Below are 22578 nucleotides of genomic sequence, written 5' to 3' on the forward strand. Positions count from 1 at the left end.
GGATATACTCAGTCTCAGATTCCCTTTGCCTTTCTTCAAAAAGCAAGGTTGTATTCAAAAACATTTGACTTTCCTTACAACAATGCTTATTTTCAAATAACATCTGTCTGTTAAAAAGACTCTCCTTCCCCTTAATAGATACAGTTAAGCCCCTGCAAGTTGCCAGCAGTGCTGTGAGAGCCTGAAGAAAGCTGAGTCTGGAACTTGTGACATCATTAAGACAGTTAGCCTGGAATGTAGATTTGAATAATCTGGTTTTGGAAACCAGGACAGTTGGGATCTGACTGAAGGCAAAAGGACAGATTTAATTTAATCTGTAAATATAGTGATATCAAGCTATTTATATCTCTAACTCTGGTATCCAAGTTTTCCATGGTAAGATCTAAACCCTTTCAAAAAATGTTCAAGGCACAATTCACTCACTTTATCCTCACAAGAGTCTTGTATGGAAGATTGGAAGATAAACTGGGATGGGCTCCCCAAAAGTTTTTCTGAGATTCATTGAGGATATAACAGGGATTATAGTTTCCTCACATTCCACAAAGATTCTAGCTGGTTTTATTATTTCTGTTCCTTTGAAAACCAAGTTTAGACATTTCATGTTTTATCTCATCTTGCTTTCTCTGTTTCCACGTCTTCAGTTTCAAGCAAAGTGGACGTTGCCTGAGAAAGCTTGTACCAAAAGATTAATCTTCCAGCATCCTTTTCCTCCATTCCTGTTTAACTGTTTGATAGACTACAGACTATTTTTAAAATTCTCCCATAGCTCCTGTCTTGCAATTAAAATCTATTGAATCTTGTCCTGCCTTCTTGGGCAGTATAGTAAACCTTTGCCCTCTTTTATCTTTTTTTAAGTTAGTTTTTTTTATCTGCCTCTCAGAAGACTATCATCTTCATGTGGTGGGAGGGCTCAAATGTCTCAGTGATTCTGGGATTAATTCCAGTGGTACATAATATTCTGTAATGGACACCTTTGCCTGTAAGGTCAAAAGGGAAGGTTAAAGCTAAAGGTAATCCATAATAGGAATAAGGGCAGGTGGGACTTTGCAGATCTAAAGAAGGAACTCCAAAATCAAAGTAGGAACATGACAATGGCAAGCCCGTTTTGCATTGTTGTCAAGAAAACAGTATGGACATGGTTGGAATATTTAGACAAGTTTGGGTGCCAGATTCCCAGGTCAGAATGTACTCCTGTAATTACTGGACACGAATATTCAATTTTCATAAATGAATCTGGAGGTGATGACAAGGCCAGATCAAAGCTGCAAGGGAGTCCTGTCACTGTGGTGGCAGTATTAAATATATATATATATACTTTTTTGTACTTTTTTATCATACAAAGACACGTTGAATTGGAACATGGAATATACAAACATGAGCTGAATTTGATATTGTCATAAGGACCATACTAAATTGAATGAATTAAGGGTGATTTAATTTAGCTGGAGTAGAATTTTGATTACATAATATATCATTCAAGTCATGATAATATATAAAGAAAATGGAGTGGCAATAATACTCAAGAGAGACATCACTGTGCTCAGCTATAATTTGCTCAGTAATAGGCTCAGACTTACTTATGCAAATGTGTGGATTACTACAGAAGTAAAAATCTAGATAATTTCATTTTCTTGAGCTCAATAATAAAGATGAACAGTGTACTAGAAGAGTAAAGATAAATGCTAGGGAAGGAGGATAAGGATATTTGTAACACAACAAAAATCAGAGTAGGTAAAGCAATGCTACTTGAAATAATAATACACAGCTATGAAAACTGGACATTGTAAAAGTACTATCTGAGATAAAGAAAATTGAATTATAGATCTGAGGGTGGATACACAAAGTACAATGGACTGCAAGAGAACATAATCAATCAATCCTGACTAAATAAAGGCTAATTGCTTCCTTGAAGTAAAGATCAGCAGGTAGAAACTCATATTCTGAGTATGTTATATGAACAGATAAACACTAAAAAGATGATGGTGCTTGACAAGGTTGAAGGAAGTCAAAGGAAAGACAGCAAATAAAGGGGCTGGGAAGTTTCAAAGAGATTACAGGGTATATCTGGAAGAGCTACAGATTATTACTAGGGCTATGTCCAGATGATGAGAATTTGTCCATGGACTCACAACCGATAGGAATAGAGGTCAATGGCATCTCACTAAGAAATAAGTTTTTAAATTTATTTTATGGACAAAGAGGGTTGGACTTTATACCACCACAACCCCAACAATCTCAAAAAAGATCCAGGCTTTTCTTATTCATTTTTATGTAATTTCCCCATATTTAAGGTGCAGAAATCCTCAGGCAGTAGAAAAATACAGAAATCTCTGGCCAGAGATTTTGTCTGGCTTTTTGCCCTACAGAAGTAGTACAACCATATATGTTAGCCAAGTATGTTAGATTCATCTTCACACACCCTTAATCAAGTTATGAATTTGCCCTAGTAATCATTTTCTAAAGGCAATAGTGAATTAATCCTTTCTATTACATAGGTGTTTGATAGTTGGCCATGCCCACCTTTTCAAACATTTAGTAAAAATGTTCATAAGATTAGCACTAGCATAACTAGCCTACAAAAAAAAAATCTCTATGAATATTTTTAGCATTCTCACTTCTCTGCCACTATCTAGTGAAGGTCCAGATTTTTGTAGACCAGATATAGTAGTCCTGTAACATACAGTACAGGACAGTAGTCCTGTAACATAACATACTTCAAAAATTCCAACTGTGTTCACAGACACCAAAAGTTTGGGACTCCCTGGCTATGTTTCCGTAATAGTAAAGGAGGAAGCAGCTCTGGTCTTGGAAGAAATCATATCAGTTGCCAGAATCATCTTCTTTATAAAGATCTTTCTACAGCAGCATAGGAAATTCTGAGTTCATATAAACTGCCCCTAACATTTTGTGTTGAAGAATTGTTTTTTTTCATTTCACTTCAGTTCACTTAACTTTCATATGCATTGTTTGCAATCTAGGATTAATTGACAACCTTTGTGATTCCACAGCAGTGACCTTATTAGGCAGCTCAGCTAATTTCTTTCCAGGTCAACTTTGCAAATCAAAATAATGCAAATCTATTTTTCAGCTGAAATTCTGGAGCTTCATGGAGCTTTGAAGTGGGATATTCTCTCATGGCAGAAATTCTCACCTCTCATCTCCCTCCCCGCATATAACCATGGTTTCCTGATGCCAAATGTGATCACTCACCATTCTTTTAAATTGTGAACAGACTGATGATATCACGCTTGCTTTCCCTCAGTTCAATGGCTACGGCATGTTTTGGCAAATTTCATTCATTCATTCATTCAATTAATTAACATATATACCACCCATCTTACCTAAATGATTTTGAGCAGTTTATAGCCAATCATTTAAAAATAATGATTCCAAAGTGAGAACTGTGGTATTATGAGACACTTCTCATGTATTCCCATTCACCATCTGGAAGCCTTACTTCCAGATGTGAGGTTCTTTGCAATTAGAGGCTGGTTATACCGAGGACAATTGTGAGCCAGTCTGAAAGGATTTCTGAGAGTTTGGAAACTGAAAACAGTGCTGTGGAAGAGAACTACATAAAAAAAAATTCATGTACACTCATTTTAGTGAAACTACAATTATTATTATTTTTTTCCAGTCTATGGCTCTTCTCTTGTCCTTTCACTCAGTTGATCTTTATTGATGCCATTCCTCACCTCTACCATCTTCTTTTATATCTTTTCTCCATTTGCACTGAAAATGTACGGTGAAAATTGAGGGATCTACATAGTTTATTTGTATACATCTGCTTTTGCACTGTATTTCTCCACACTTTCCATTATGAGTTTCTACAATGGCATTGATGAGAACTGGATATTTTCATTTGTTCAGAACAGAATCAGTTTGTTCTGGGACCGAAAACCATTTGAATGTGTATTGCAAGGAAGGAAAAACTTTTCCTTCCATATATTACTCAACTATAATTTCGAATGTCTGTTATCTGCTGTCTGGAGTTATTAGAAACAACTGGAGGACCACAACTTCTCCACCTCAGATATAGAGAGAAAGACCAAGATATAGTGTTAATTAGGCCATTGCAGGAATGTATGCATGATGCCCCCCTCCCTTTCTTATATTTTAGGAGGTCAGTGAAGTTATGCCAGTGTGTCCTGCCAACCTCTCTGTTATGACTGATAATTTGGCTAATGGAGATCAACAGATGCTCTTAGAAACCTTGCAGCAGATAGAAATCATAAACAGTCCTTTGCCATTAGAGGCAGTTTTCAAAAAGGAGAAAAATGTCCACAAAGATGAGACGTATGACTACGCTGAGGAGCAAGAACAACGAAAAGCCAGGCACACACAAACTCATGAAACTGACAGTGAGATAGAGAGGATGCGGTTGGATTTTGAACTGACCGTACTGAAGCGGCAGCATGAGGAGAATGACAAGCAACGGCTGCATGAGGAAAAGATGGAGCACATACGCCAGGGATCTCCCTCCAGGAGTGGTGCTCTTGTGGAAGAGGAGCAGTTTGCGGGTAAGCTGGACCCCATTACAGAAATTGAACTGGAGAAGTTGCGCATGGAGTTTGAACTGGCCAAACTGAAGCACATCTCTGAGGAGAATGAAAGGCAGCGACAACATGAGCAAAAACTATATGAAGAGAAGGAGAAACAGAGGCAGCATGAAGAGAAGATGGAGCAAATGCGCCAGAGGCAAGGAAATCTCCATATAGTGAGCCAGAAAGTATCTGGGTGTGGCCCAGTGGAAACCACAGCCGAAAAAGCTTCTGTGGCCTTTGCTGAGATAGGTAAGATGAGGATAGAGCTCCAGTTGGCTTTGGAGGTATACAGGCCAGAGATGAAAGAAAAGAAGCCCTCCAGCGAGCAAAAGGGACATCAAGAGAGCCCAAAATGTGATCAGCAATTTGACACCACCTCAGAGGTAAAAAAAGCTGATATGCCCCCAGAGCAACGGAATGATGGGGTGACTGAACACTTGGGCCTGCAGGTGCCACGCATTGTGGTCAATGGGGCAGAGTCACAATGGTCAAGCAGCAGGCTGGACTTAGCCATCGAGACAGAGCTGGAAAAGAGGCGGATGGAGTTTGAACTGACGAGGCTGAGATATGAGCATGAAGAGAATGAACGTCAGCGCCAGCATGAGCAGAAAATGGAGCAGTTGCGTCAGCAAGTATCACCTAAGGATATAGCATAAGATATACAGGGTGTGGGTAAGAAAAAAGAGAGCCTGTGATGCCCAGATTTTGCCCTCTTTACTTGAGGATCCATGTACTCTGACCAAGGGGAGGATGGCAAATGATACATAGTACAATTTTCCAATGGGGATGCTAGGGTTAGTAGTCCAAGTGCCATTTGGTTTGAAAGGAAACCCTACTAGGCATTTGTTAACTACACAATGCTCTCTCCTAACTAGTAGTTAATTAACTTAACTATTGCATGTTAAGAAACTGCCTTTGGGACAAGCATAAATCTAAGCTAATTCAAAGCTTGGGAATGAATGCAGGAATATACAAGTAGTCCTTGACTTACACCAGTTCATTCAGTTCATTCACCAGACCATTTGAAGTTACAAATTGGCACTGAAAACAGTAACTTATGGCCGTTTTTCACAGTTATGACCATTGTAGCATCCCCATGGTCACGTGATCAAAATTCTGATGCTTAACAACTGATTCATATTTATGACGGTTGCATGTCCCAGGGTCGTGATCCCCTTTTGTGATCTTCTGAATCTGGGAAAGCCAGATTCACTTAACAACCGTGTTACTAACTTAACAACTGCAGTGATTCACTTAGCAACTGTGGCAAGAAAGGTTGTAAAATGGGGCAAATTTCACTTAACATCTCGCTTAGCAACAGAAATTATGGGCTAAATTGTGGTCATAAGTCAAGGACTACCTCTACTTTCCATTAACTTAGCTGGAGCATTAGAAATCTAAATCAACAATCAGCAGGAATTCAATAACATTAGTAGCATTGTAAATGGGAATTCGAATGTGAATTCCCATTCACAAAATGGGAATGTAGCCACACGTACACACTTCACAGCTGCTTGTTGAGTTTGGGTCAATGGGGGCTTTTCTCTTGAATTACAATATGAAAAGGGTTGAATTTATGGGTACAATCTAACACATTCATTCTTTTTCACCCCTACAGTGTGAATGAGGAATCCATGTAATTGCTGCTACACCTTCCATTAAGAGGCTGTGTTATAAGTGGCTGGGATCACTGTTCTGTATAATTATAATCCTTCACCTTCAATTGCCGAGGAGCATATTATAATTTATTGAAATACTCTGCTGTCTGTGCATTGTGTTTTTCTTCATTAAATAAGTATTACAGAGTGTTTTGGAAGATAAAAGCCTTGGGTTCAAGATGTTTCTCTGGTCAAACCTGTTTTTAGAAATTTTATGGGGAATCAACTAATTCTGTGGAACTGCATACATCAAACTGTAATTCAGGTTCTCTGGAACAATGTTATGAGTCCAGAATTGCCATAATGAAAGAATAGGTTTCCTGTAATGTATTATTTGCAATTGTATCTGGCTGCTACAACATCTTCTTTTTAACCTATTCCATCTGTGGTATCATCATGTTCTTTCTAGTAGTCATAATCAGTAGATTTTAAATGTCTATGGAGATTCTCAGTCATCCAGGTCATAGTTGTCCCAAAGGTGCTTTTCTAAGAGGCAACTGGACTTCCTGGTTTTTCTTTGAAGACACTTCACTTCTCATCCAAGAAGCTTCTTCAGCTCTGACTCTCCCACCATCCAATCAAAGCTGAAGAAGCTTCTTGGATGAGAAGCGAAACATTTTCCAAAAAAAACAAAAAACAAAACCCAGAAAGTCCAGTTACCTATTGAAAAAGCACCTTTGGGACAGATGATTTTAAAGGCTGAACTGATCTTAACCACAGACATTCAGCTGCTCTGTGAGAAATATTGCTATAGATTAGTGGTGAAATTCAAATTTTTGTACTACCGGTTCTGTGAGCATGGCTTGGTGGGCATGGTGTGGCTTGGTGGGCGTGGCAGGGGAAGGATACTGCAAAATCTCCATTCCCACCCCACTCCAAGGGAAGGATACTGCAAAATCTCCTTCCCACCCCATTCCAAGGGAAGGATACTGCAAAATCTCCATTCCCACCCCACTCTGGAGCCAGCCAGAGGTGGTATTTGCCAGTTCTCCGAACTACTCAAAATTTCTGCTACCGGTTCTCCAGAACCTGTCAGAACCTGCTGAATTTCACCCCTGCTATAGATGACTCATGATCAGTTGTTTGAGTCTCCTGGGTTACAAGAGATAGATAGATAGATAGATAGATAGATAGATAGATAGATAGATAGATAGATAGATAGATATAAAGCATTTTTTTCCAGATTTTTTGTGGGGAGGCGGTAATATGACTTGACATGTGTAAATTAAGACCTCATCTTTGACCATTCTAGTGTTGTTATTGCTAGCAGATATGTGACTGTATGCATTAATCAACTGTAGGGACAAAGATTAGCGCCAGTCATCTGCTAGAAAGACTGGGGCTTTTTCCTCTCTAATCTCCCTTAGTGAGATCCAACTATTGCTGTGTGGAACAATGGTGGGTTTCAAAAAATTTTACTACCGGTTTTGTGGGCATGGCTTGGTGGGCGTGGGAGGGGAAGGATACTGTAAAATCTCCATTCCCACCCCACTCCAGGGGAAGGTTACTGCAAAATCCCCATTTCCTCCCAATCAGTTGGGACTTGGGAGGCAGAGAATAGATGGGGGCAGGGCCAGTCAGAATTTTTACTACCGGTTCTCCGAACTACTCAAAATTTCCACTACCGGTTCTCCAGAACTAGTCAGAACCTGCTGAAACCCACCTCTGGTGTGGAAGTAGAACAAGCTGCCTGCATAAAATTATCTCGTCCTGCTCTCTTCCCTTCTAACGTAAATGCAAGGTTACTTTATTTATCAAGAGATTGTCTTCTTTTGTTCTATCATTTATCTCCTCATTTATGAGGTGAAATCAGTTTCTTCTAGTTTATTAATCAGCTACCTTAATGAGAAATGAACTGTGTATTAGGATATCCAGCACCAACTTTCAGTTTAATAATCTTGCAGCGTTCAAGATCTGTAATCATTGTACAGAGAATTTAAAGGCAAAGTTTTGAAAGCCAAGTCTAGGGCATTACTAATAGCACAACAGCAAGTGACCCAGTACTTCTAACATGCTAAGCATGTGCCACAATGAAACAAAAATGGAATCACAGTACATGGGAACACTGCCTCCTGTTGATGCCTATGTGTGGTGCTGTTCATTTTGTGGATCCAATACTTTAAACTTATGGGAAATTGTGTTAAATCACCTCACCCACACTTGTTTTTGAGAAAAAGTCATTTTATACAGCACTACAAACTTTTTCAAGGGAGCAATTGGTTTTGTAAAAATCTGCTTTTTTAAAAACTGCCATTAGATAAAAAGTTAAAACCCTGCTCATAAAAGTACATTTCATCATGAGATGGACAGTCAGAGATACTGCTGACTACCAGTCATGTACATACAACATGTAGGAGCCTTGGTGGCGCAGCGGACTAAAGTGCTGTTAAAGTAGCACTTAGCTGTCAGCTGCCTGCAATTACTGCGAGTTCAAATCTCACCAGGCTCAAGGTTGACTCAGCCTTCCATCCTTCTGAGGTAGATAAAATGAGGACCCGGATTGTGGGGGCAATAATGACTTTGTATAAAAAAGAAGACCGCTTAGGGGGGGCCAAAAGCCTTACTAAGCAGGTATATACAAAAGTATGAAGGCTATTGCTTAATGCATTGTAAGCTGCCCTGAGTCTCCGGAGAAGGGCGGCATATAAATCGAACCAATAAATAAATAAATAAATAAACAAACATATTCTAGAGAATCCCAACTATATTGCATCCCAACTATATTGATGTACAATCAGTGAATTGGAAAAGTTCTGCACTTATGCATCTACAAATGCCTATTCTTTTCTCTGAAATGTTGAAAAATTGTATATATTGTTGAAAGAAATACCCATCTGGTTCAGTTCCAAGAGAAAGGCACTGGAAATAAAATGGAGGCTGGAGGCTGATTGGAAAGAAAGGTTCCATTTACTGATGAAGCAAAACCACCAACCACATCTGATTTTGGGACAGCTGACAAAATGGAGTTGAGAATGGGTGGGCTTTTATACCTTCTTTGGACTTTGTATTTGAGCTTCCTGTTCCTGTGTAAGAACATGTCCTTTAATATTATATTGGCTATTGTCAGATTCCTATGGCATCATGTAGGGGTCATGTAGGGGTCATAGCTGGCTCTAAAGGTAAAAGAGGAAATGCATATCCGAGGTGCTAGTCAGAGCTAATCTGGTCAACCTCTGGTTTATTGTTTATCTGAGCACCCAGGTTTCTGTGACTTTGAAGTTTGGACTGCTCTAGGGGTGGTGCAATGAAGGGACTTGTGTTCTGAAAGGGTGTTGGGCAATTCCTATTGTGGCTAACAGCTTCCATCCTGTGTTGGATCTTGGGTGAGGAGCTGTTTTCTAATCCTACCATTCTGCCAAGGAGTTTCAAAATACCATGTCACGAATGGATTTCTGCCTGCAGTATTTGCTTTGGTTATGAATACAGCTATCTAGATACTTGTCTTCCTCTTTCAATAAACTCTTTATCTCTTAAGTGCTGGCATCTGCTGTAGGCTATTAAGAAAGACCTGGGGGCTGCTTTCTGTCTTTAAGAGCATGTTTCTCCATTTCTCATTTAGGGAAATATAATATTGTGCTTTTTTAATATTTCCCAAAATATCTCATTCTTCTTGGGGGGGGGGCTTTCCACGATGTATGGATGTATGTATGCATGTGTGTGTGTGTATGTATGTATGTATGTGATTATTTTGGGTTACAAATGAAGAAAGGAAGGAAGGAAGGAAGGAAGGAAGGAAGGAAGGAAGGAAGGAAGGAAGGAAGGAAGGATAAATTTTCCAGACTTTTTGTGGGGAGGCAGTAGTATGACTTGACATGTGCATAGGTTAATACCACATCTTTGACCATTCTAGTGTTATTGATAGCAGAAATGTGACTGTATGCATTAATTAACTGTAGGGACAAAGATTAGTGCCACTCATCTGCTGCAAAAACTGTGGCTTTTTCCTCTCTAATATCCCTTAGTGAGATCCAACTATTGCTGTATGGAACAAGCTGCCTGCATAAAATTATTGCGTCCTGCTCTCTTCCCTTCTAACGTAATATGCAAGGTTACTTTATTTATCAAAAGATTGTCTTCTTTTATTCTATCATTTATCTCTTCATCTATGAAGAGCCTTGGTGGCGCAGCAGACTAAGTAGCACTTAGCTGCCAGCTGCCTGCAATTACTGCAAGTTCAAATCTCACCAGGCTCAAGGTTGACTCAGCCTTCCATCTTTCCGAGGTAGGTAAAAGGAGGACCCGGTTTGTGGGGGCAATAAGCTGACTTTGTATGAAAAAGAACACCGCTTGGGGGGGGGCAAAGCTCTACTAAGCAGGTATATACAAAAGTATGAAGGCTATTGCTTAACGCATTGTAAGCCACCCCGAGTCTCCGGAGAAGGGCAGCATATAAATCGAACCAATAAATAAATAAATAAATAAATAAGTAAAATGAGTTTCTTCTGGTTTATTAATCAGCTATCTTAACGGGAAATGAACTGTGATATCCAGCGCCAACTTTCAGTTTAATAGTCTTCTTGCAGCATTCAAGAACTGCAGTCATTGTACAGAGAATTTAAAGGCAAAGTTTTGAAAGCCAAGTCTAGGGCATTACTAATAGCACAACAGTAAGTGACCCAGTACTTCTAGCATGCTAAGCATGTTCCACAATGAAACAAAAATGGAATCACACAGTACATGGGAACACTGCCTCCTGTTGATGCCTATGTGTGGTGCTGTTCATTTTGTGGATCCAATACTTTAAACTTATGGGAAATTGTGTTAAATCACCTCACCCACACTTGTTTTTGAGAAAAAGCCATTTTATACAGCACTACAAACTTTTTCAAGAGAGCAATTGGTTTTGTAAAAATCTGCTTTTTTAAAAACTGCCATTAGATAAAAAGTTAAAACCCTGCTCATAAAAGTACATTTCATCATGAGATGGACAGTCAGAGATACTGCTGACTACCAGTCATGTACATACAACATTTTCTAGAGAAAAGAAAAAGAACAGTTGCATTCCAACTATATTGATGTACAATCAGTGAATTGGAAAAGTTCTGTACTTAGGCATCTACAAATGCCTATTCTTTTCTCTGAAATGTTGATATATATAAATATAAATATATAAAGTGTTTTTCTGTCAAAGCACCTGGTCTACCCCAATATGGGAGGGAGCATACAGTTTCCTTTTCGCCTTTCAGCTCCAATCCAGGAGCCCTCGAGCAGTCGCATTCACGACAAACCATTTTATACCAAATTTATATTTTGCTGATAAAGAAATAAAGGGAGACTAGTATAGATCTATTTCAAGCTATTTAAGGGTAAAGGTATGGCTAGCTGATGAGAGCTAAATAGCTTGAAATAGATCTATACTAGTCTCCCTTTATTTCTTTATCAGCAATATATATATATATATATATATATATATATATATATATATATATATATATATATATATATATATATATATGTATGTAGGTCTTTGGTTATTCGGGTCTTCTCCCACGTAAAATTGGAAGTGTCTTGGCGACGTTTCGACGAAGTCTCATTCGTCATCTTCAGGCTGGTGTTCTCGGCTTCGTGCTTCCAGGAGCTCCTGGAAGCACGAAGCCGAGAACACCAGCCTGAAGATGACGAATGAGACTTCGTCAAAACGTCGCCAAGACACTTCCAATTTTACGTGGGAGAAGACCCGAATAACCAAAGACCTACATACAAACACCCGCGAAAACCTGAGAAAACAAATATATATATATATATATATATATATATATATATATATATATATATATATATATATATATATATCTCCACCTGCCCATTCCGTCTGGTGCTCGTTTTGCTGCGGCCGTGAATTGGGATGGTGGGGGAGCTGCCCCACATGCCTTTCAATGGCTTACCTCAGGGCCTCTGCAGCAGGCCATCCATGTCACAACCACCAACAGCGATGTGCAGTAGAAGCATACCAGGTCACTTCTGCTTGCTAGCAGTCACAACTGAGCAGGGGTTGATTGGCGTGCAGGTGTCGGGGCATGGGTGGCCTGGCTGCAGGGGCCCCGAGGTAAGCTGGTGCAGGGCGCATGGGGCAACTCCACTCTCCCCTGCTCGCGGCACTGGCACTAGTGCACCACGTGGCCTCTTGCCCCACTGTGAGCAAGCAGAAGACATGGGTCTCCCATACAGGAAAAGAACTGACACCCCCCAAAAAATAAGCCGTAGTGCTTATTTTGGGCCCAAAAGAAAATAAGACCCAATCTTATTTTCAGGAAACACAATAAATTGCTACAATGATATATTCTGTGATTTATAGCACATAAATGAATATTGGAGGGCCAGTGTGGTATAGTAATTTACAGCTCTAGGTTAGAAATCAGGAAATAGCCAGCTAGGTGACTTGGGCCAGTCACTCTCTGCCTTAAAAAGAAGGCCAGGGCAAACCATTTCTGAAATGACCTGTCTGAGCAGTCACCAGTTTTAGAAGTAGTTTGCCATGTACCACTGAATCAACGGCTATACAGAAGTCTATGTAAATTGCATCTATTACTTTGCCCTGGTCGAATTTTGAAGTCCATATGTTTTTGCAGTGTCTCCCACTTTGAGTCAGCAGAGGACTGGCATGAAACTTGTAATTGCCGATTCCTGTTTTTTCATCTCTGTGGCCTCTATTTGGAGCAATTGTATCCACTGATATTTTTTTCCCAAGGTAACAGATGAAAAATACCTAGAAGATGTTATAATACACATAAGACTGCGCTTCTTGAACAAAATTAGAACATGCAGGAAAATTTTTATACTAGTATAGGTAAGAACTGGTCTGTCACTCTCTCAGGATATGGACATGATGATGGCAATGTCATGGGGATGGAGCAGGAAAATAAATGTTGTCGGGACAGGTTTTTCTATTATTAGATGAAAGTTTGAAAAAGCCCATAGCAAGTAGCTATGGAATATGAAATTGTTTTCCTGATAGGCTTCTCCCTACCTGCAGAAACCTAGGAAAGAATATAATGTAATTCCTTTGATCTTATTCAAAAGTGGCAGCATAATCACTTTTTTTTTCAAAAAGTTGTTTTTTTACCTTTGGTTATAGTTAATATTACCCTGATTTAAAAAATAATAATATCCAGTCACCTTAACATCACGCCAACCTAAGAGGGTAAACCTATCATCTACTATACAAAGTATTCTCCCATTGAGCTCTGGGCCAATTGTAACAATAGGCAGGTTAAACATCACAGTGTAGAATCTGTGACATCAGCTTGACAGTTGGATCTGGAAACCTGGCTTTCCTGTGAATATATTGTCAGAGACCACAGTTATGTAAGTACATGATGGAAAATTGAAAACTAGTGGAATTGAAGGCATCTCATTGCATCTTCCAGCCTTTATATTCTTACTTCCTGCTGCCTTGCGCCTAAATTCATCATGGTAAGGTTTACACTTGTTCTTGAATAATAGAAAGAGAGAGATAGAGATTTTCCTTCTAATGCAAACAGTGGGCCTAAGATCCTAAATCGAGATTGGGGTTTCAGGAGGAACAAATCCTTCGTGCAAGGACTTGGATTTATATTGCAGCTATTGTAATTGACATTACAGCCAAGGGTGGGCTTCAAAAATTTTAGCAAGGAGTTCTCTGCCCGGTTGCTGGGTGGGCGTGGCCATGGTGGGTGTGGCCTAGTCAGCCTCCTGCACCACCGGGGGGGGCATTTTTGCCCTTCCCAGGCTCCAGAGGCTTTCCTCAAGCCTCCAGGAGGGCAAAAATGGCCTCCCCAGGCTCCAGAGGCCCTCTGGAGGCCGGAAACAGGCCCGTTTCAAAACTTCCCAAACTTCTGGTAGGCCCATTTTTCACCCTCCCCGAGCCTCCACGCGCACCCTGCACTTACCTGCATCCAAAACAGGCCATGTAGGAACTCCTGGGAGGGGCGGAGTGTGATGGGTGGGGCCAACCAAGAGTGGGATTTGGGGGTTCTCCGAATTGCACAGAATCTTAGCTAGAGGTTCTCCCGATCCCTGCAAACCCCCAGCAGCCCACCCCTGATTACAGCTAATTACATTGATGGGAACGCTTCCCAAATCACAGTTTTAACATCAAGAGAATTAAAAAAAACCTCTGGAGTGAAGAAAGATCAGTCAACTCTTTAAATAAATGGATGTTCCCTGGGGGAACAAAGGGACCAGATCAACATTTCATCATCTAAGCTACACTACTGAGAATATCCTTTCTTGTGTACCAGTAAATATACATCTGATGTTAAGAATGACCTATCCCTAAAAAAAATTACAAAAAATGTATACACCAGGTTTTGACTATGCAGGAATTCAAAAAATAACTGAGGCAAATGTTACGTATAAACTACCAATTTATATAACAACATTGTTTTCTTGAATCGTTTTTGCTTACCTAAAAAAAGAAAATTAAATAACTTATTAATATTTCATTTATAACTAATAGCAAAATGTTATGTGCTTAAATAATTCTTCACTGAAAAACAGCACAGAATTCCCAAACTCTCTGAATGGTTCAAAATTAACTGATATATAGCTTTATAAACAATATCAACTTGTTTTAGAAAGAACTGCATAATTCAAAACGATTTTCATCGTAATGCAGTTATAATTCTACCAATTTTCATATTGTTTTTCTTCTTTTAATCATTAACTACGTATTGAGGTAGTCCTCAACTTACGACCACAACTGAATCCAAAATTTATGTTGCTGAGACATTTGTTAAGTGAATTTTGCACATTTTATGACCTTTTTTGCCACAGTTGTTAATGAATCTATACAGTTATTAAGTCAGTGACATGGTTGTTAAGTGAATCTGGCTTCCCTGTTGACTTTGCTTGTCAGAAGATCGCAAAAGTTGATCATATGACCCCAGGACACTGCAACCATCATGAGCATCTGAATTTTGATCACATGACCACAGGGATACTGCAACGGTAAAAACGGTCATAAATCACTTTTTCAGTGCTGTTGTAACTTTAAACAGTCTCTTACGAACTCTTATAAGTCAAGGACTACCTGTATATGGTTTTGAAAATGATTTTCCTTTTCTTGCTTGTACTAAATTATCTTTATTTTATATAATAGTAATTGATATTCAAATTATTATAAAATAATTGCCAAATCGCATTTACTGTACCAAGACCTGGCTTTATTTTTGAATTATTCAGAGTGTTGTTTTCATATTGCTTTATATATCTAATCCATTAAATATCTCCTATATCCACATCTTATTCTAGGAGGACAACCCTGAAAATGTATCTTCAGCAGCTGACAATGCAACTGAGCAAACAACAGGTCCTGATGATTTGACTGAGCCACCTTGTACACCTAATGATGTGACTGATCCATTGGACATTAGAGATGAAGAAGCACTCATCAGGACAAAGCCACAGCTGGGGCTAAGCAATCTGCACTCTGGTTTGGCCAACAGAGAGGGTGAAATGGCTGCATGGGCTCAAGATGAGCAATCAAATACCAAGCAGGTCAGTAACTTGGCAGCCCAGCTGGAGAAAATGCGCCTTGACATGGAGCTCGCCATGACTAGATACCGTTATGAAGATAAGGAGAAGCAGCGACAACATGAGGAGAAAATGGAGGAAATGCGGTTGCAGGCACCATCAGGACAGGTGAGGTTGGCAGATAGAAAGAAATTCTAAGAAGATCAATAGAAAAGGAAATTGCCACGTTGTTTTAGATTTAGAAACTGCCATTTATTGTTATGGATTTCTTCAACAATCCTTCTTTCACTTCTAGTAATCTAGGAACCATAGATCAAGGGATCTTTAGATAGATAGTTAACTGCCATAACTATTGTGGAATTGATTGACAAACTATATTTTCCAAAAGGCTGGATCTCGACATTTGTTAAGAACATATTAATGCTAAAATTATTAAAATACAAGTGGGTTTGTTAAGTTTCCTCATAATAAGCAATAGGAATAGCAATAGCAATAGGAATATCAATAGGAAAGTAGAACTAATCAAGAAAAACATTAGGGGCAAATTGCCTACTACTGCTAGTATTTCACTTTTTCTTTCCAATTAGGAACTCAGGTCAAAGAGCACAGGCAATGTAGATTTGACCATATCATTTGCTTTGCTCCTGCACTATGGGAAGTTGGGCAAGCAATACCACCTTGTCATGTCATCGAGAGAACCCCATAAACTGTGTCATTTGCACAGAGTATCATTTTGTTTGTATCAAATGCCTACCATTCTTGCTGCCTGTTGTTGTGCAATACATTTAACCTTTTCACTTATTATCATTCTCTAATTACTAAGAAAATATCTGTCTCCTACTGGATAATGAGTAAGTGTTGAAATGTATTATATTGGCTAAGAATAATTGGGAAATATGAAGTGGCCCTTTATGACCAAACAACACACGTTAGCTCAAGAAAGTCCTGTACCCATTTCCTGGGCTAAGGAAGATCTGAATGTGGATTAACAAATTGAGATTAAGTTCGAACAAGAAGAAGAAAGAAAAGAGTCATGGTTAATCCACAGATATGTTTCCACTCGCTTTGAAAAATCAGAGTTATAATTTAGAGATACCCTTGGCTACTCAATGCAGGTTTGTCTTTGCCCAGCTTGGCAGCTGTATTCTTTCTCAGGGAAGATTGATCTGGCTGCAGCTGATAAATATCACCTTTCTGATCTCTTCAATGTGCTTTTGGTGGAGCTGTTCCTGAGAAAACTTCTGAAAATATAACTGGAACAAAATTTATCATCAAAGTTGCTCTCAAGTTGTAGTGGATGCCATGTATTACAAATATGTGGTGCAAAAGAGTGGTGCGTTGCTCCCGATTTGGCCCGGTTCGGCCGAGCTGGTAGCAGTGACGATGTGACATCACCGAACCAGTTCTCTGTGGCTGGAAGCTGGGCCCTCCCACCCACCCCCGCTTTATTCCTACCTTTATTTCTTGGTTTTTAGCCCAGCAGGTAGTCACAGCAGAGTGGATTACCGCACCTCAGCTGGCCAGAAACCTAACGTGCATGTGCAAGCGAAGCAAGCATGCGTGCAGCAATTGCATGTGAAGCGCGTGCATGAAGAGAACCAGTAGTAACACCGATTGGAACTCACCACTGGTGCAAAACTGTCCAATTTGTGTTTGGGCTAAATTCAAGACAGTGCCATCCATAGCAAATTATGATGTGAGCAAAAATGATGACAGGCTAATTACTTATGTACTTGATCCTAGTGTCTGGTGCAGATGCATATGTCATGATATCTTGGTGAAGAGGTCATGTTTGGTTCATCATTTACTCCCTTGACCTTCTCTATCAACCCCAGTGAATGCAGCTGTGGTACAAAATTGCCTGACCTTTTTTTAAATTCTTTATAACCTCATTAACAATGTCAGGGAAGCCTCTAAGATAAAAATCTAAACCCAGAATTTCAAATTCAGTTGAAAGAGTAGAGTAGCCATCAACACTGAATAAAGGTATGGACTGCAGGATCCAATCTGAGATGAGTATCGGGACCAGAGGGTTTTTTCTTCCAAATTTTCATATCCTGGAGCACATCCTGGAGAGTGAGAAGTTCCCAGAGGTTAGGCTCTAGCACAGTGGTGGGTTTCAAATTTTTTTACTACCGGTTCTGTGGGTGTGGCCTAGTGGGCATGGCATGGATTGGTGGGCGTGACTTGGTGTGCATGGCAGGGGAAGGATACTGTAAAATCTCCATTCCCTCCCCACTCCAGGGAAAGGTTACTGCAAAATCCCCATTTCCTCCCAATCAGCTGGGGCTTGGGAGGCAGAGAATAGATGGGGGCGAGGCCAGTCAGAATTTTTACTACCAGTTCTCCGAACTACTCAAAATTTCCACTACTGGTTCTCTACCTGCTGAAACCCACCTCTGCTCCAGCATGAGTCCAAAAGGTTGGAAAAATGAAACTCTGGTCCTGGTAACTGACTCAGATTGGATTCTGCAACGTTACCCTGGGATACATATATTTGTCTTCATTCGCTTTTTGAGACAAGAGGCTGGATAATTCCATTTCCTATTACATGTAAAAATACTGGCTGATGTGCCTGTGAATTTTTTAGTACTGAACATGGTATAATGTCTTTAATGCATTTCAAAGAAGCTTACCAACTTAGAGGTTGGATAGACTATTCAGTACACCCTTCCCTTCCAACATTTTAAAGCTACCTTCTAGCATCTGCTGGATCTATAATTGCTTTACTTTGCCTAATGCTAAAGTCAGCCCTATCAAATGAAACAGTACTGTTGTAAATATGTTGAAGTACATAAAAACAGAATTAAAGATTCTTAATTAAATGATTGAATAGTTCAGCATAGTTTAGAAACATAGGAACCTCTAGTCTAGGATAATGGAGTCACCTGAGTGACTAACATACTATATATGGTATGAACAGATTCAATGGTGGGATTCAAATAATTTAACAACTGGTTCTCTGCCTTAATGGATTTCTTCCAACAACCAGTTCACCAAACTGCTCAGAAAGTTAACAACTGGTTCTCCCGAAGTGGTGTGAACTGGCTGAATCCCACCACTGAACAGATTCATCTGCCCTTTACAGCCAACAAACAAATAGATACAAAACTAATCATCCCCAAAGACAACTTCAGAATTTAGTCTATTCATGCATCAATTTAAAAGGTCTTTCATTATCAGCTTCTTAATGTAATTAAACAATTATGGAATACTTCTCTGATTTTAAAAAATATTCTGTGGATTGAACTTGAAAGTCATATTAAAATGATATTGCACAGGCATAATCAATTATGACATTCACGGCTTACTTCCTAAGAGAAGTTGACTTGCACTCCATTTTTGGAAATGATATCCTGAGTGGGTTCGATGTTAGGATTGTACTCTTAAGAACATTAAAGAAAGGAAAATTACTGTCCTCATCATTTCCCTGAAGTGATTTATTTATTTCAGGGAGCCTTGCTGAAATATGCAAGAAAGAGCACTTTCCTAAAAGCCGGAACTGGTGGGACCACAAAATAGACAAAGTAATAAAAGGCAAAGTGACTAAAGTGCTCTGGGACTTTAGAATTCAAACAGGCAGGCACCTGCCACATAACGCCCCAGACATAACAATTGTTGAAAAGAAAGACAAAAAAGATCTGGATAATGGACTTTTCAGCACCTGGAGACAACAGAAGAGAAGAAAAAGAATTGAAGAAAATCACAAAATATCATTTGCTTGCAGGCAAGAATAGAGCAATAGAACAAGTCATACAAAATGAAAAAGCTAAATTGTTCTGGGACTTTAGAATTCAAACAGGCAGGCATCTGCTGCATAATATTCCAGACTTAACAATTGTAAATAAGAAAGACAAAAAAGTTTGGATAGTGGATGTGGCAGTACCTGGAGACAACACAATAGAATAAAGAACTAGAGAAGATCACAAAATATAAAGACCTGCAAATAGAAATAGAATGATTGTGGCAGAAGCAAGCAAAGGTACGCCAAATAGTAATAGGCACCTTGGATATACAATCCCAAAACAACTGGCGCACCATTTGAATACCATTGGCATTGACAAAATCACCATCTGTCAATTGCAAAAGGCAGCTTCACTCGGAACAGCTTCCATCCTGCGACTATGTCTGTAACACCTTCAAGCATCCACATCTCCCTATCCCGGGTCCTTGTCTACCTCGATAGGTAGACAAAAATGCCAAATCCGCACCTCTGGCTGACTGTGCGATGAACCATAATAAATAATTTGCACAGAATTTAATGAGATTTATTTTCTGAATAAGTTAGAACTGTGGTATCAGTTCCATGGAACAAACACAGAAACTAACATTATAAATCATAATTATGTAAATTTCATGCAGAATAAACCCCATATTGTGTTCTTCAGCTTGATGTGAAGCAGTAAAAAGAAGAGGCAATAATGTGGGAAGAAATAAAACTGCTTGCAAAGAAGGCCAAAAATGTACCTTTGTTCTTTGCATTTTCAGTGACTGATAGGATATGAAATGTAACTGGAATGTCGTCTTTCTTCTTTCCACAGGTTTCAGGAGGTGGCCATCATTTCCTCTTACCACATGACCCGCTTACCTTATTCTTATACTGTTTCATCTTCATACACCTCATCTATATAGCAAAAGAGCTTATCTTCTTTTTCTTTAAGAAGCACGGGATGTTTGCCATTGGTGCTGTTCTAATATTTGCAATTAAGATATTCTGGAATTAGAGCCTTTAACCTGTGAGGCTCTCTTTTCATAAGACCCTGACAACAGCCATGCCCTGCATCTGAGCACTTCATAGACTTAATTGAATGAAACCTTCTTATCTCCTATATTTGATGTATATTTCCTGAAAGAGCTTCATCAGCTCTATATGGTACATGTATATTCAAATCTACTTTGTCCAACACAATAAAGCACACAACTTTAAAAAAAAATGACAACTATACCATTGAGTTTGAATAAATTTTAATAACTGAAAATAGGGATGGCCTCAAATCTAATCTTTGTTTCTTTTTCCCCAAAGTTCACTAAGTTCACTCTTTGTAGTCTCTAAATAGGGATGCTATTTTTAATTGCTGTATCCTTTGATTCCAATCTAACTTTACAAAATGGACACAGGTCTGTTTATCATTAAAAAACACACATGGATTTAATTGAGTCAGCTTTAAAATAACTAGGAGTGGATTTATCTCCCTTTAAATTTAACATGGAAAAATGCAATCCTAAATGAGTTTATGGGGAGGAAAGCAAAGTAGCAGATTTGCTAGTATGCAGCTAGTTGCTTATTTTATTTATTTATTATATTTAAAACATGTAATTGCCTGGCCAAAATGGACAGGCTTTTGTTCTATCAGTAGTTCCCATATTTATGAAAATTATCACCTGTGGTTTGGATGAACAAAGCACTCAAATGTTGAGCCAGAGGAGAGGACTCTTGAATACAGCAGGTTTCTAGAACTCCATTTTGGAGACTTACCATGATGTGGAGTGCCACTCATTTATTTTTTTTCAATATCCTTATTGACGTTTCTTTGGGAGATCAAGGTAGCCCATATGGGATCTCTCTTCATTTTTACCTACACAGCAGTCTGAGACTTGTTGCATGGGCAAAGACTTCTTCGGATCATTCAATGCTTCCCTTTGGACTAAAACCTAAGTTTCCCATTCTACAAGTTTAACTGTATTGTAGTGTTGGAAGAAATGTTCATCTGGGTTCAGTTCCAAGTGGGAAGAAAGATACTGGAAACATGGAGGCTGTTTGGAAAGATGGTTTAATGGTGCACAGGATCACATGGTTTGAGGTCCTGTGCAATCAAGCACATGGGTGTGAGAGAGATTTATACTCTCTCTTGGGCTTTGAACTTGCTTCCTGTTCCTGTGAAAGGAATGTATTCTGATTGATTGTCAGACTCCCATGGGGCCATACAGGGGTAACTTTGTAGGTTGTCTTGAGTCCCAGGCTTGGTTGAATCTTGCTGGGTGATGTAATGAAGGGGCAATTGCTTTGGGCAATTTGTATTATGGCTGAGGGCTAATCCTACCTTTGTTGGATCTTGGGTGAGGGTATTTGCTTATGAATAGACCTATCCATCTCTTTATCTCTTAAGTGCTGACATCTGCTGTGGGCTATTGAGGAGGGTGGGGGCTATTAAGAGTGAGTCTGCTTCCTGCCTAAAAAAACATGTTTCTCCATTTCTCATCCAGGGAAATATAATATTCTGCCTTTTTAATATTTCCTAGAATATTTCATTTTTCTAGGAGAAGGATGGGTTCTAACTTTCTACAGTAGTAGGCCTACCATACTTCTATCCCAATGTTTCTCAGCCTTGGCAGCTTTCAGATGTATGAATTTCAACTCCCAGAATTCTCCTGTCAGGAATTCTGCTCTGTCCAATTCTGACTGTTTTTCAGAAGCATTTTTCTGATGAAGGGAGAAAGTGCTATGATTAAACAGCTTTTCCCAATTTGGAACTGTCCAAAGAAGTTTGCCTATGGCTGCCTGGGACTGAAGTAAGCTGTAGGTCAATATTCTGAAAGGCTTCAAGGCAGGTAAGACTAAGATAAAATTCTGTCTTTAGAGCAGTGTTTCTCAACTTCAGTCACTTTAAGATATGTGAACTCTAACTCCCATAATTTTCCAGTCAGCATGAATGAATTCTGGGAGCTGGAGTCCACAGATCTTAAAAGTTGCTGGGATTAAGAAACACAGTACTAGACAATGTTACAATGCCAGGAAAAAGGGTAAATCGGTTTTTTGAGAGAAAAAAGAAAGGCTATTATTTAATAAAATTTACTGGGTTTGCTACCCTGTTTCCTCCAAAATAAGACATCCCCTGATAATAAGCCCAATCGGGCTTTTGGGCGCATGGCAATAAGGCCAAGTGCTTATTTCAGGGTTCAAAAAAATATAAGACAGGGTCTTA

At 39.2% G+C, this 22578-nt stretch overlaps 1 protein-coding gene across 3 annotated transcripts; it reads left to right on the forward strand.

The window, feature by feature from the left end:
• The first annotated feature begins 243 nt into the window (after positions 1 to 243).
• LOC117671622 (uncharacterized) lies at positions 244 to 20634 on the forward strand. Of its 3 annotated transcripts, XM_087883241.1 has the most exons (4): positions 245 to 375; positions 4121 to 5176; positions 15770 to 15823; positions 20197 to 20634. In XM_087883241.1, exons 1-4 carry the CDS (start codon positions 373 to 375, stop codon positions 20377 to 20379), a joined length of 1296 nt encoding a protein of 431 aa, XP_087739367.1. In that variant the 5' UTR covers positions 245 to 372; the 3' UTR covers positions 20380 to 20634. The 3 variants fall into 3 exon arrangements, with proteins under 3 accessions (XP_034283536.2, XP_087739367.1, XP_034283538.2); XM_034427645.3 differs by lacking the exons at positions 15770 to 15823; positions 20197 to 20634 and adding an exon at positions 6163 to 6301 and having other exon boundaries at positions 244 to 375; positions 4121 to 5216; XM_034427647.3 differs by lacking the exons at positions 15770 to 15823; positions 20197 to 20634 and adding an exon at positions 6163 to 6301 and having other exon boundaries at positions 4121 to 5163.
• The last annotated feature ends 1944 nt before the right edge of the window (positions 20635 to 22578 follow it).

This window comes from Pantherophis guttatus, chromosome 1 (assembly GCF_059756535.1).
Source record: "Pantherophis guttatus breed Tessera chromosome 1, ASM5975653v1, whole genome shotgun sequence".
Taxonomy (NCBI): domain Eukaryota; kingdom Metazoa; phylum Chordata; class Lepidosauria; order Squamata; family Colubridae; genus Pantherophis; species Pantherophis guttatus.

Coding starts and splice junctions, on each gene's coding strand:
- LOC117671622 (XM_087883241.1), top strand. Junction 5,177..15,769: donor TGGAGCAGTTGCGTCAGCAA/GTATCACCTAAG, acceptor AAGGAGAAGCAG/CGACAACATGAGGAGAAAAT. Junction 15,824..20,196: donor TGCAGGCACCATCAGGACAG/GTGAGGTTGGCA, acceptor TTCTTTCCACAG/GTTTCAGGAGGTGGCCATCA.